At 40.2% G+C, this 14,020-nt stretch overlaps 1 protein-coding gene across 2 annotated transcripts in view; it reads left to right on the forward strand.

Annotated features, from left to right (window-relative positions):
* opcml (opioid binding protein/cell adhesion molecule-like) overlaps nucleotides 1–14,020 on the forward strand; it is a 276,526-nt gene that overhangs the window by 160,765 nt on the left and 101,741 nt on the right. For both annotated transcript variants that reach the window (XM_017489934.3, XM_017489933.3), the window contains one exon: nucleotides 10,504–10,739. In XM_017489934.3, coding sequence (XP_017345423.1) covers nucleotides 10,504–10,739 — 236 coding nt within the window. The remainder of the gene's footprint in view (nucleotides 1–10,503; nucleotides 10,740–14,020) is intronic.

A 14,020-nucleotide genomic window follows, 5' to 3' on the forward strand; every position in this document is an offset into this window, starting at 1 on the left:
CTAACTCACCTGTCAATCGCAATGACAGTTAGACTCCTGAAACTGTCACTACCACTTAAAAATGTTTATTATTATGTCCTCTTTATTTGAAATGTTGACTGCAATTAGAATTTACCATAAAATTAATACTGACATAAAAATTATTTTATGTAATTTCTATCAGGACGTTTATTTAGCTTTACGTGAATTTACATGGTTCATCATTGTTTTATTTTAATTCTTTAAACCTGCAATGCTCCATACTGTCACAGCTCAGTCAGATCAGAACTCATTTTCCCAAGATGCAACACTCACTTCTCATGCACGCATGCGCTCACCATTCCCGGAGTTCTGATCAGACACACCTGGCACCAATCACACACACACACTCTCACCGCTAGTACTTAGGGATGTCATTCACCTAGAGTCAATGCGAAGTATACGTTCAGTCAACTCGTTTCTCTGCGTTACCAAGCCGATCTAGTTAGTTAGTCTTCTCGTTATCCTCGACCCCTGTTTCCAGTTTCAACTACGCTTTCTGCCTGACTCCGTTTGTGTTGTTCGTCCGATCTCTTGACCATTGCCTGTCTTATGACTACATTTCTTGAACTTCCCGATACCACGCTCTACACCTGCCGCCCGCTTCTGCTTCCATGCCGATTCGTGGTTTGTGACAGAGTACTTCGCCTTCCAATGGAAGCAGCGGGAGATCCCTGTTGGCCGCAAGCCATCAAGGGACATGGCCGGATGATTAGTGACCATGATCACCGTCTCGCAAGCCTGACTGAGCAGGTAGCTCGGCTAAACCAAACCGCGCAGTTTTCTACGGCACCGACCACACGCTTACCTCCCACTCCAGCGCCGGAGAAGTACGACGGAGATCCGGCACGCTGCCGAGGTTTTTTACTCCAGTCCTCCCTGTTTTTTTCAACGTACCCAGACATGACGGAGAATTGTAAAATAATCCACTTCATGGAACTCTTAACCGGGAGAGCTCTCCTCTGGGCCACAGCGGAATGGGAACAGGAAGGGAACGTCATCAGCACGTATGATCAGCTGACATCACGTTTCCGCACTGTATTCGATCATTCTCCAGACAACCGGGAGACTGGGGAGGAATTATTATCCTTGACGCAGGGATCACGTTGTGTGGCAGATTACGCTCTTGAATTTCGTACTGTGGCCGCTAAGAGTGGATGGAATCAACCTGCTCTAAAGATTATGTTTCACCAGGGATTAAATGCCGACATCGTAATGGAGCTGGCGTGGCGCGATGATCAGCTGACTCTCGACTCACTCATTAACTTAGCTATACACCTGGATCGTCTACTACGGAGCCGCCACTCCTCACGCAGCGAGGCAGAAGTATCAGCGTCTGGGACAGACTCGGGTGAGCATGCAAGAGAGAGAACGACGGCGCCGTGAACATTGTTGTTTCTACTGTGGCGAGAAGAGCCACTTCATGCAACAATGCCCTCTCAAACAGTGCTCTACCCGAAGGGAAACAAAACCCCCAAACAACCTCAGTCAGGGGTGAGTTTAGAACCTATTGCCCAGTACTCAGTTCAGTCTGCATTTGTATTACCAGTTATATTAAAATACTCAGGTGTTTCCTGTATTTTAGATGATCGACTCTGGAGCGGCGGGGAATTTCATCGACCAAGAGGCCATACACCAATACAACATCCCCGTTCGTCCTCTCAGCACCCCCTGCCGTGTCCAAGCCATTGATGGAGCCCCCATTGGAGATGGTTTAATCACCCACTGCACCGAACCTATTAACCTCCGCACCAGTGCTCTTCATCAGGAAAAAATTACGTTCCATGTCATTGTGACGGCTCGGCATCCAGTGGTTCTCGGTCTTCCTTGGCTCGAACCTCACAACCCACAAATTTCATGGAATCAAAGGAATTATGCTCACTGCATCAATCACTGTCTCGAAGTCCCTGTGATCACCTTAGCGTCCACATCCGTTGAGAGCCCTGACAAGGCGGACAACGTTCTGATCCCCAGTGTTTACCACGACCTCATTGAAGTATTCAGTAAAAAGAAGGCTAGTGGACTACCTCGAGATTACGACTTCGCAATCGATTTGCTTCCAGGCACTACACCACCGCGAGGGAGAGTCTATCCGTTAACAGTAACTGAGCAAAAAGCCATGGAGGAGTACATTCAGGAAGCATTGCACCAAGGTTATATACGACCAGCTACTTCTCCAGCATCAGCGGGGTTTTTCTTCGTAGAGAAGAAGGGAGGAGGTTTACGACCATGCATCGATTACCGAGGACTAAACCGGTGTTGCGTCAAGTACCGTTACCCACTACCTCTAGTACCAGCTGCTCTGGAACAACTACGCACTGCCACCATCTTCACGAAACTGGACTTACACAGTGCATACAACTTGGTCCGGATTCGAGAAGGAGATGAATGGAAGACTGGGTTCAGCACAACTTCAGGTCACTATGAGTATCAGGTCATGCCGTATGGGCTTTCTAACGCTCCCTCGGTCTTCCAGTGTCTAATGAACGACGTGTTACGTGACATGCTGGGACGCCATGTGATCACCTACATAGATGACATTCTAATATATTCTAACTCCCGGGAGGAACATGTTCACCACGTCCGCCAAGTTCTACAATGACTGCTCCATCATCAGTTATATGTTAAAGCTGAGAAATGTGAATTTTATAGAACCACCATTGCGTTTCTGGGATACATCATCAGCCCCAAAGGGATCTCCATGGACCAAGAAAAGGTCCAGGCAGTAGTAAACTGGCCCACACACATGACAATCAAAGAACTACAGAGGTTTCTGGGGTTTGCAAACTTCTACAGAAGGTTTATTAGGAATTTCAGTGCCATCGCCAACCCCCTAATGTCCCTGCTAAAGGGGAAACCCAAACGTCTGTCATGGAATCCAACCGCCCAAACCGCCTTCGACAAGCTCAAGAAAGCCTTCACTACTGCACCCATCATCAAACATCCGGACCCATCTAGACCGTTTATAGTGGAGGTGGACGCGTCAGAGACCGGGGTAGGAGCCATTTTATCCCAGCGGTTCGGAGAGAGGCCTAAGCTCCATCCAGTGGCATTCTTCTCGCGAAAGCTTTCCCCTTCTGAGAGAAATTACGATGTGGGAAATCGTGAACTCTTGGCAGTTAAGTTAGCGCTGGAGGAGTGGAGACACTGGTTAGAGGGGGCTACACATCCCTTTGTCATCTTCACAGACCATAAGAACCTGGAGTATCTTCGCACTGCAAAGAGACTCACACCCCGCCATGCCCGATGGGCCCTGTTCTTCACCAGGTTTCACTTGACGTTATCATACAGACCAGGGTCCAAGAACATAAAAGCTGATGCCCTGTCTTGTCTCGACCACACAGAACGTGTCGACGAGCACGAGGAGTATATCATCCATCCTTCATGTATCATCAATGCACTAGAGCGGGATCTGGACCAGGAACTAGAGGAGATTCCCTAGTCGCAAGTACCCGTAAAATGTCCCCCGAACAAACTTTTTGTACCCGAAGAGTACCGTCAAGAACTCATCATCTGGGCGCACACGGTACTTGGTACAGGGCATCCAGGGGCACAGCACACACACCATCTCCTAAAGGAGAAGTACTGGTGGTCCAATATGGAGGGAGATATACACAAGGTGGTGGCATCCTGTTCATCTTGCGCACAGAATAAGGTATCTCGGACCCTCCCAGCTGGGAGGCTCAAGCCCTTACCCATACCCGAACGCCCATGGTCACACATATCAGTTCACATATCAGTTCCCAAGGAAATACCACAGTTCTAGTCACAGTGGACCGGTTTTCCAAGTCTGTACGTTTTATTCCATTACCCGCTCTCCCCACCGCCTTCGTGACAGCCGAACTTCTATTCCAGCATGTTTTTAGATATTTCGGCATTCCAGAGGAGATTATCTGTGACAGGGGCCCGCAGTTTACTTCCAGAGTATGGTCCAGCTTCATGACTAAGATGGGAGTAACAGTGAATATCACCTCCGGATATCACCCACAAGCCAACGGACAAGTTGAACGAATGAATCGGGAATTAGGGCGATTCCTCCGTACTTTCTGTGCCAATAACCCCGAGGATTGGAGCAAGTTTCTGCCATGGGCCGAGTACGCCCAAAATTCACTACGTCATTCGGCTACCAACCTCACTCCTTTCCAGTGCGTACTAGGTTACCAACCTCCACTTTCCCATGGAACGCGACTCCCACCGCAGCTCCTGCCGTTGACCAATGGTTTGAACGTAGTGAGTGTGTCTGGGCTGACACCCACCGATGCCTGAAAGAGACCACAGACACATACAAGTGCAAAGCAGATCGCCACCACAACGAACACCCTAATTACCAACCAGGTGATAGGGTGTGGTTGTCCACCAAGGACTTAAGACAAACTCATAGCTGTAAAAAACTAACGCCAAGATACACTGGACCATTTAAGATCCTCAAGCGAATCAATGAAGTCACTTACCGTCTGGAACTGCCACGACACAGCCGCATCTCCCCCTCATTCCACGTATCACGTCTCAAAATCATCAAATCTAGACACAGGAGAGGCAAGCTGGAGTATTTGGTTGAGTGGGAGGGTTATGGACCTGAGGAACAATGCTGGATTCCCAAGCAGGACATACTGGATCCACAGCTTACTAAAGACTTTCACGCAACTCATCCTGATCTCCCAGGTCCACAACCCCGGGGGAGGCCAAGACAGAACTCGGCTCCTGGAGTGAGCTCTTTGGGGGGTGTTCTGTCACAGCTCAGTCAGATCAGAACTCATTTTCCCAAGATGCAACACTCACTTCTCATGCACGCATGCGCTCACCATCCCCGGAGTTCTGATCAGACACATCTGGCACCAATCACACGTACACATTCTCACTGCTAGTACTTAGGGATGTCATTCACCTAGAGTCAATGCGAAGTATACGTTCAGTCAAATCGTTTCTCTGCGTTACCAAGCCGATCTAGTTAGTTAGTCTTCTCGTTATCCTCGACCCCTGTTTCCGGTTTCGACTACGCTCTCTGCCTGACCCCGTTTGTGTTGTTCGTCCGATCGCTTGACCATTGCCTGTCTTACAACTACGTTTCTTGAACTTCCCGATACCACGCTCTACACCTGCCCCCCGCTTCTGCTTCCGTGCCGATTCGAGGTTCGTGACACATACAACTCCTACAGAATATGGTACAGAACAAGATCTGTCTCCAACAAATAAGTCATCCCTCTTATTGTTTGTTTAGAGAGACTTTTAATTGGCAGACTGAGGCAGTTCCTTTCTATGGGTGCAAAATTATATATATAAATACAATCCTTGGTAACCATAATAAAATCTGGGTTAAATTATCAATATACCCATAAAGGCTGATAGATGCAAGACTACTAATTTATCAGTCATTTTTTTTAGAATTGTGTATTGAGTAGAATGATTTGTTTATGTCACAACATAGCATTGTATAAGATTATTACATTATTATTATTATTACACACAATAACTGTAAAGCAGGGAGCAGCATGTCAGTTCTCATGTAGGTTGATACACAAGTTCAGTTAAGTACTACATGTTGCTGTATTCCAGTGGACTATGCTCTTTATTGGTATTGGTTGGTCATGGTCATGTGATCTACTATAGGCACAAAATGTGTGGAAAATGTGAATGCATGAAAAAAAGGAGCTCCTCTGACAGACTGTAGCTGTACCACAAATTTACACAAGCTACAGCATAGTTTGCCTGTTTCTTCACAATTGCAATTTACTAGTTAGAAAACAAACTCGTAGGGTAAATAACATGAAAGCATTATTTGGAAAGGAGAATATTATACCATGTCTGTCTATATTTTAACACTTCCTGTCTCTTAGAGCTTTATGTTGCCTTTGTCTGCTCTCTTTTGTGTTTTCTATTCTCCCTTACCCGACCCTGTGCTGCATTCATGTCATCTACATATTAGAAACAAGTCAACCGATCAGGGAATGGATTCATAAGTAAAATGCTATAAAATGCTTTTTCTTATGTGACAAAAGTCACTTGGGCACACATCAACATACCTGGATGCCTCACCAAAGTATCACATACTGTATTTCCCTCCCACCCGACAGATATCCCCATCATACAACACCTACCAACCAGGAAGGGTGATAACTAACGTGTGTCCTCTGAGACATGTGAAGTCACACTTTGAGGAAAGCAGTATCCACCATCTTCCACGTACATGAGTTCACTAATACCTACGTTTGGCTAGTGTAACTGTGATTTAAAGGAGAGATAGAGTATGCTACCCCTCCTACCCAGAGAGAACAGTCAGTTTTGCTCTCTTGATAACCATCCATGGATGGCTGTGGTGGCATCGATTCTAACTCATGATCACTCGAATGGGCAAAAGCTTTTCTGTTGTGAAACTCTGAAGCCCCTTACTCCAAGTATCACATATGTGTGCAAACCACTGTTATATGATGCCATGTCAGAATCACCTATATACAGTATTACCAAGAATATGGGAAAAAATGGTATTATAATATTGGATGCAGTACTCAAGGAAGTATTGTTGAAATGAGTCTGGTTCATACAGTCACACTATGGAAATGGGCTTATTGACATATTACACTGGCTAGATATTACAATAATTTACAATACAATACAATACAATACAATACAAGTACAATAAGCAGCCTATACATCAGAATGGTAGGAAATTTAGTTTCTAAGCTTTTATAAGCATGGACAAAACCTTTTTTACATTTGTGGTTATCTTAAGGGTACTGACAATGCTATCCATGATGAGTTTAGGTTCTTTGAAAAAAAAACTTCAGTATTGTCTGTGCATAAAGACAGTTTAGAATGTATTGGTAATCCATCTATGTTTTATGGGATGTACTTGAGCAGTGGGGATATTTCTTTATATTAACGACGCTACACCAAGGTGCCTGACAATCCATTAGACAAGATTGCATGGTAGTATTGTGACAGAGCCATTAGTCTAGTGAATGAGGCTTGATCTCATCTTGTCAGTGCTTGATAATGGAGACACTGCCTTCAAGGAAACTGCTGTTACTTTTCGATATTGGTGGATTAAATGGACTTTTTCCCCATTTTTTCGACTTTAAATACTTTTGTAGAAGAACCTTGTTTGAAGAACACAAGAATGATGACTGAAGTTTACTTGATGAAATTGCATCTATTGCAGTATGACCTTGATTATGTGTTCTCTAGCATGAAAATAAAAAAAGACAACCCGCCTTCCTGGCTAATACTAGACTGGTGCTGGTGGGTTAAATCCTAGCCAGCATGTTAGAAGAGGTTCTAGAATTACAGGCAGCAGGTGGTAGAATTACTTATCATCATGGGACACATTAAGACATGCCTGGATGAACAGCCTTGATTTGATGAAGGAGGCTTCTGCATACTGAATTAATGACCTAGTAAATCTGGGGAATGTCCTTTCTAGTTAGCATGATTTAGTATGCTTAGAAAAAAAAAGAAGTTAGCAAAAAATATAGGGACATAATACTGAAAAGTAACCTAGAACCTTCACAACAGTGTGCAATGCAATATGTATAGCTGTGTAAATATTCAATATTTAAGGTTAGTGCATAGCCAGGACTAAATTTAGTTTTCTGCAGATATACAATTCTGACACAAAAAAGTGCAGAACGTGCATGAAGATACTAAATAGAGCTAAATCTGTTGTTTTTGTATTCCTCCAGTCCTCCAAGTTCTCTTTCAGTCTTGCAGATTAGCACTCTCTGGATGAGCTCACCCCTTTGAAGAATATCCTGAAAAAGCATCCATTTCACATGATGCATTCTTGCCCTGAAGATTCACAGACTCTTTCTGAAGGGCTTTCATTACTTTTTTTATGTTTTCTTTTTTTTTTGAGGGGGTAGAGGATAGGGGTAATAAATGCTATTAGATAATCCACTTAATGCTTTTGACCTATTTTTGAATTTGTCCTTGAGAGGAAAATAAAACATGCCAGAGGGGTATTATAGGCATGCACGTGTAAATGACCTGGCAGTGCTTGGATGGAAATCTTTGCAGCATGTTGTAACCGTCATTGAGCTTTCCACCACATTGTAAGTGTCACCAGCTACCTGGCCAAGTTGCACTGGCCTGCTACCTTGTGCATGCTCTGCTCTTTACTGATAAGCAAGGACAGTGTAGCGCTCTAAGGAGGCTTCTCTCCTATATGCTTGGCAGACACAAGACTATTTCAGGGTTTCCCTGGGGTGGAGGGGGTGGAGTGGACGAGCTACACTGCTGAAGTTGCAGCATTATGGAAGCTGATTTCTGGCTCCATTCTATTGCCTCATGGTGGCCTCTAAACTTTTGTCATCATTGACAGTGCAATTTCCCTTCCGTTCGCATTTCCAAAATCTATTAACATCATCTGCATCCGGATCATTCCTGGCAAAATTTTGTAACAGGAAATGTGCTATGATGTTACAGGATTTAAAATGTAGCACTTTTTTTAAAAATCAAATTTCTTGAGCAGTTGCAAAAGTAATCGATTTCCCAGTCGCCTCTTCCAGTCTTCTCATTCTTCCACTGAATGAGAAAAAGTGTATCTCTGGTCGTCAGCAGCTTCTGCTTTTTTTCTGCTCTTCTCCATCCATATGATAGGCTCACATAGCATAACATATGTATTTGCCATAACAAACATAGCATATATATAGACATGTATGTATGCATATATATGAGAGTGAGAAAGAGAGAGAGAGCAGATTGTGGCCATATGTAATACTGAATACATATTTAAAAAAAATTACATACAATTTACATACAATCTATTAATTCTGATTCATGTTTGTCATGTTTGTTTTGTTCTATTTATTTCTGAGTTAGGGATTTGAGAAACACTATATACATAACTGTAACTATATAAATTATTATTATTATCATTATTATTATTATTATTACTACAGTATGTATTAAATGTGTTAAAATTATTATTTAAACAATACTAATTGTATTATTATTATGTTATCATGACATGATGCATCGCGATGCAAAAGCATTGTACAACTGTGCAATTCATATCATGTATATAAATTTAATGCAACAGCACTTTCCCATTCTGCGCAAGTCATACAGTTTAAATATATAGATAGCGCCATATGACAAAGACTGACATGCATTATAGGTTATACACAACCATGTTATAACAGTTAAAATAGCTCTTCATTAATTTTCAAACAACACTAGCCCTGTGTTGCTTCGATTTACAGTGCCTGAGAAAGAGGCCACTGAAGCTATACTTCCGGTCAAAATGACACCTCAGGCGCTGCTGTACAGTTCATTATGTTTCAGTTGATCATTAAGTCATTACACCCCTAAAGTTTTACATTGTACACTAAGTAAAATTTGCAGTATGTATTTTTCACACACTTAAGCTGTGCATTTAGATGGTATAGGTCTAGTAGCCTCCCTGGTTAGAATACACACTTTATATTCTTTATATTCCATCTTAATTACCGCAAAAAAAATTTGGTTGAGTATATCACTGTTTCTTATTTCTTTGTCCCTTTATAGTCCCTTGATTACCATTTTGGGGAAAATATGTGTAGGTAATTTTTTTTTTAACACATGACGCAATATAAATATACCCTCAAAGGTACTATAATAGTCCTTAAGGTCCAAATATATACTTTAATGATATTCTTCTGCACTAGTTCTGCACACTTACTCTAGTTGAGCACATTTTCACTCAGATATAAATGCACCTTATGACCCTAAGTATTCTTACATAAGTATAAAAACAATACTGGCTTATGTCAGTTATGTGATGCTTTAGAGATCTTCCATTTTTAAATACTTTTGCTCATGATGTGAGGTTGCAAATCTGTGGACTTTGGTCTATACCTGACCAAGGGTTAGGGTTCAATTAAATTAAATAGGGTTAAATTTACATTTAACTGTGATTTGTATTAGTTCCGGTTCACTAATTTGATTGGTCTATGTGCATCACTCCCCTTGTCTGTGTTTGCCACATACGATTCCACTTCCTCGCTCGAAATAGTTACTACAGTAGTGTTAATGACATCATCATCGGACATGGCAAACGATGCTTTTTAGGAATATAACTTTTGACTTAAAATATGAATATTGCTTGATTAAACAGTGATTATATTCTATTATATTAATTATATTCTAACAAAATAAAGGAAGCTCTTTTATTTTTGCTAATAAATATGAAAATTTTAAATGGTTTAACTGTTTTCTTGTTTATACTATACTGTTTGTCACTTATTCTTAAGAAAGTAATTCTGTCAAGTGAAGAAGGTTTTCACACTTTCACTTGCACACTTACTCTACTGAAGTCTACATTGTGTCTTAATCATATTGATCCTAGAATATAAAATGATACAGTCATTGGTGGATGCTGGTAAGATGTTTTCTAGAAAAAAGGAAAATCGCTCTGTCTTTTACCAAATGATGGGGAAATATTACTACTATTCCTACCAAGTAGATGCATTTTTTAATGATTAAATCCTGTTTCCTCTTGTGTTTCAACAGATGCAATGTGGACAGCAAGGTATCGAGGGTAGCTTGGCTGAACCGCACCACTATTCTCTTCACGGGGAGTGAGAAATGGTCTCTGGACCCACGAGTGGTCTTGCTGAATAACACAGCAGTGACAGAGTACAGTATAAAGATCCTGGATGTGAACTTGCATGACGAAGGGCCATACGTTTGCTCCATCCTCACAAACAAGAAACCTGAGTCCACCAAAGTTCATCTCATTGTTCAAGGTAACAGGCTTTTCAAAGGCAATCTTCTCTCAGGTGGTTTGGGAGATTTATGTGGCGGTCTCTAAATATAAATATATATATATATATATATATATATATATATATATATATATATATATATATATATATATATATATATATATATATATGTGTGTGTATATATATATATATATATATATATATATATATATATATATATATATATATATATATATATACTCAGCAAAAAAAGAAATATCCCCTTTTCAGGAGACTGTATTTTAAAGATAATGTTGTAAAATCCAAATAAGCTTTACAGATCTTTATTGGAAAGGGTTTAAACATTGTTTTTCATGCTTGTTCAATGAACCATAAACATTTATTGCACATGCACCTATGGAACAGTCCTTAAGACACTAACAGTTTACAGCCGGTAGGCAATTAAGGTCATAGGTACAATAATTTAGACCATTCTACTGACTTTGAAAAACACCAGAAGAAAGATGCCTAGGGTTCCTGCTCATCTGCGTGAACATGCCATAGGCCTGCTGCAGGGAGGCATGAGGACTGCAGATGTGGCCAAAGCAATAAACTGCAATGTCCGCAATGTAATACACATGTGCTACATGGAGACAAGAAAGACAGCTGATCATCCTTGCAGTGGCAAACCATGTGTAACCATGCGTCCCCCAGATGCGATCGAGAGCTTGCAAATGCCTTGGTGGAAGAGTGAAGTAACATCTCACAGCAAGAACTGACAAATCTGGTGCAGTCCATGAGGATGAGATACACTGAGAAAGCAGCTGTATTTTTGCTTAGTGTATACATGCATGCACACCACACACACACACACACACACAAACACACACACACACACACATATATATATATATATATATATATATATATATATATATATATATATATATATGTGTATATATATATATATATATATATATATATATATATATATATATATATATATATATATATATATATATATATATATATGTGTGTGTGTGTGTGTGTGTGTGTGTGTGTGTGTGTGTGTGTATCTTTTTTCGTGATATGTTATCCCCTCAAAATTATCTTTACAGTCGCTGTTTTCATCACTCACTGTTGGGATTACAGAAATGGTATCAAAACTGGTGGGAGATTGTTTTTGGCTTGCTTGACTTTTCAACGAGACGGTTAAAGGTGAAGAACAACTTCGATCTCCTTCCGCAGACTGATATAAATAAACGAATCTCTCCAGACGTGACTCCCCGTGATGAAATTGGGATTTAATCTGGGTTTAATTTCAAATCGTTGATAGATATTGATTTAGGACACAGCAGAGGGAGGGAGAGAAGGAGAGGAAGCAAGAGAGAAAGAACACTGGCCATCACTCAAAACCAGCACTCACTAAAATCAGCTGTCAAAATGCAGACTTTTGTCATCATTTACACTGCAATTTCCCTCACATTTGCTTTTCAAAATCAGTTAACATCGGCTGAATCTGGATCGTTGCTGGCACAGAAAGTGTCTCATTGTGCTATTTTGTAACAGGATAATTTTCTGTAAAAATAGCACTCTTTATTTTTAATCAGATTTTTTCTGAGCAGTTGGGGATTAAGTGAAACACAGGATTTATTTATATTGTGAGAAAAGCACTTTTTTTTTGGCAAATTAAACACCTTCTTATCTCCTGTTCATTAACTTTTGGTGCTTAGTCCTGACACTAATTACTTCTTATGCAAAACACAACAAATAAATAAGATAAGGCCATTTATTTTAATAGATTAGATGCACCAAGTGTTAATTAGTATTTGAGTTTCTAATAAAATGTGTTGTAGTTGGCAAAAATGCATACTTTACAAAGTAATTACTTGATTTCTGCTTATCACATTATTCAATTGCATAAGCACAGAGGAGCTTGTTAATTGAAGGCTTACAGTGTGTCATTTCAGCTATAAATACTGTCTGTAGCAGTGTTCTTTTTACAGGGATTGATCCATTAAATTAGCTACAAGAAATAAAACTAATATGATAAATAAAAGGCATCAAAATTAATACAGATGTGTAAAAAATACAAATGAATAAGAAAGACAAATACATAACCAGTTATTTTGGAATGTTTTTGTAGTCTTTTTTCCAAATTTGTCTAATAGCAGAAATGAAAGAGAACCTGAATAATTTAAAAAAAAAAAAAAAACCTTGTCCTAGATATGTTGCATTTTGTAATTCATAATAGTTTGTTTGATTTGTGAATATTAAATATATGGATGCATATTAATGCATCTCTCATAGTCGAGTTCTTAGCCTGCACAGGGTGCATTACATCTAAATGTGTCTTTGCTTGAAATGTTAATTTATCCGTGCAGTCTTTTTATGCTCTTGCAAGGACATGTCCATGTCACACATCGTTGTTCTCTCAGTTTATCAGTGTTTTGAGAGATATTTTTCCATGCAGTGTTCTGGAGAGTGTTTTGAACAGCTGTGGTGATGTATTCGCTCTTTAACAATTATTCAGTCCTCCTCTACCACCACCACCCTCACGCCCCCCTCATAACACATCTCTGCTAAAAACATTCCCAGTTCACACACAGCCAGCCCGCCTACTGTTAACACTCAGTATTGATTGAAGGTTATCATGGCATTGCATTACAAATATGAAAATTATAGTCAATATTAGAACAAAGCCATACACTGGGAAAGCAGAGGTTATAAATCTGCCAATAAGGAACATTACTTTTTTCACATAATAACATTAATAAGAGCCTCAACTATTAAACAGAGCATTGCTTTGTTGTTCATTTGGCTTAGAAATGTAACTCCAATTCTTGGTCTTCCTTCGTAGGAAGACATTATGCCATACCATCTGATCTTTTAGAGCCATTAGGAAGATCAGCTTGGGCATTAAAAAGAACCTCATCAAACTTGGATAGGAACATAGAATAGAAACTCGCTCCATGTGGTACTTAATACATCACATGATCTTTACTGTTGAGCTTCTCTCTCTGCATTTGAGTACTGTTTTCAGCTTTCCCTCACAACCTAGACATGTGTATCAACTACACAAGGGTGTGGATTTTTTTAAATCAATTAAATTAGCCCTTAGCAGGGAATGCAGAAATATTGCAAATTTGTTCATGATATTACCTCATACACAGAGCCACATCAGTTTACAACTGCTGCTACTAGCTTGAGAACTAGCTAGTATGTTAATTAGCAATCATGTGAATTAGCTAACAGCTGTTACGTACAATGTATAATCCATTTTAATGGAGCCAATCAATGTTCATTTTTGATATACTGTATAG

Source organism: Ictalurus punctatus, chromosome 16 (genome assembly GCF_001660625.3).
Source record: "Ictalurus punctatus breed USDA103 chromosome 16, Coco_2.0, whole genome shotgun sequence".
NCBI lineage: Eukaryota > Metazoa > Chordata > Actinopteri > Siluriformes > Ictaluridae > Ictalurus > Ictalurus punctatus.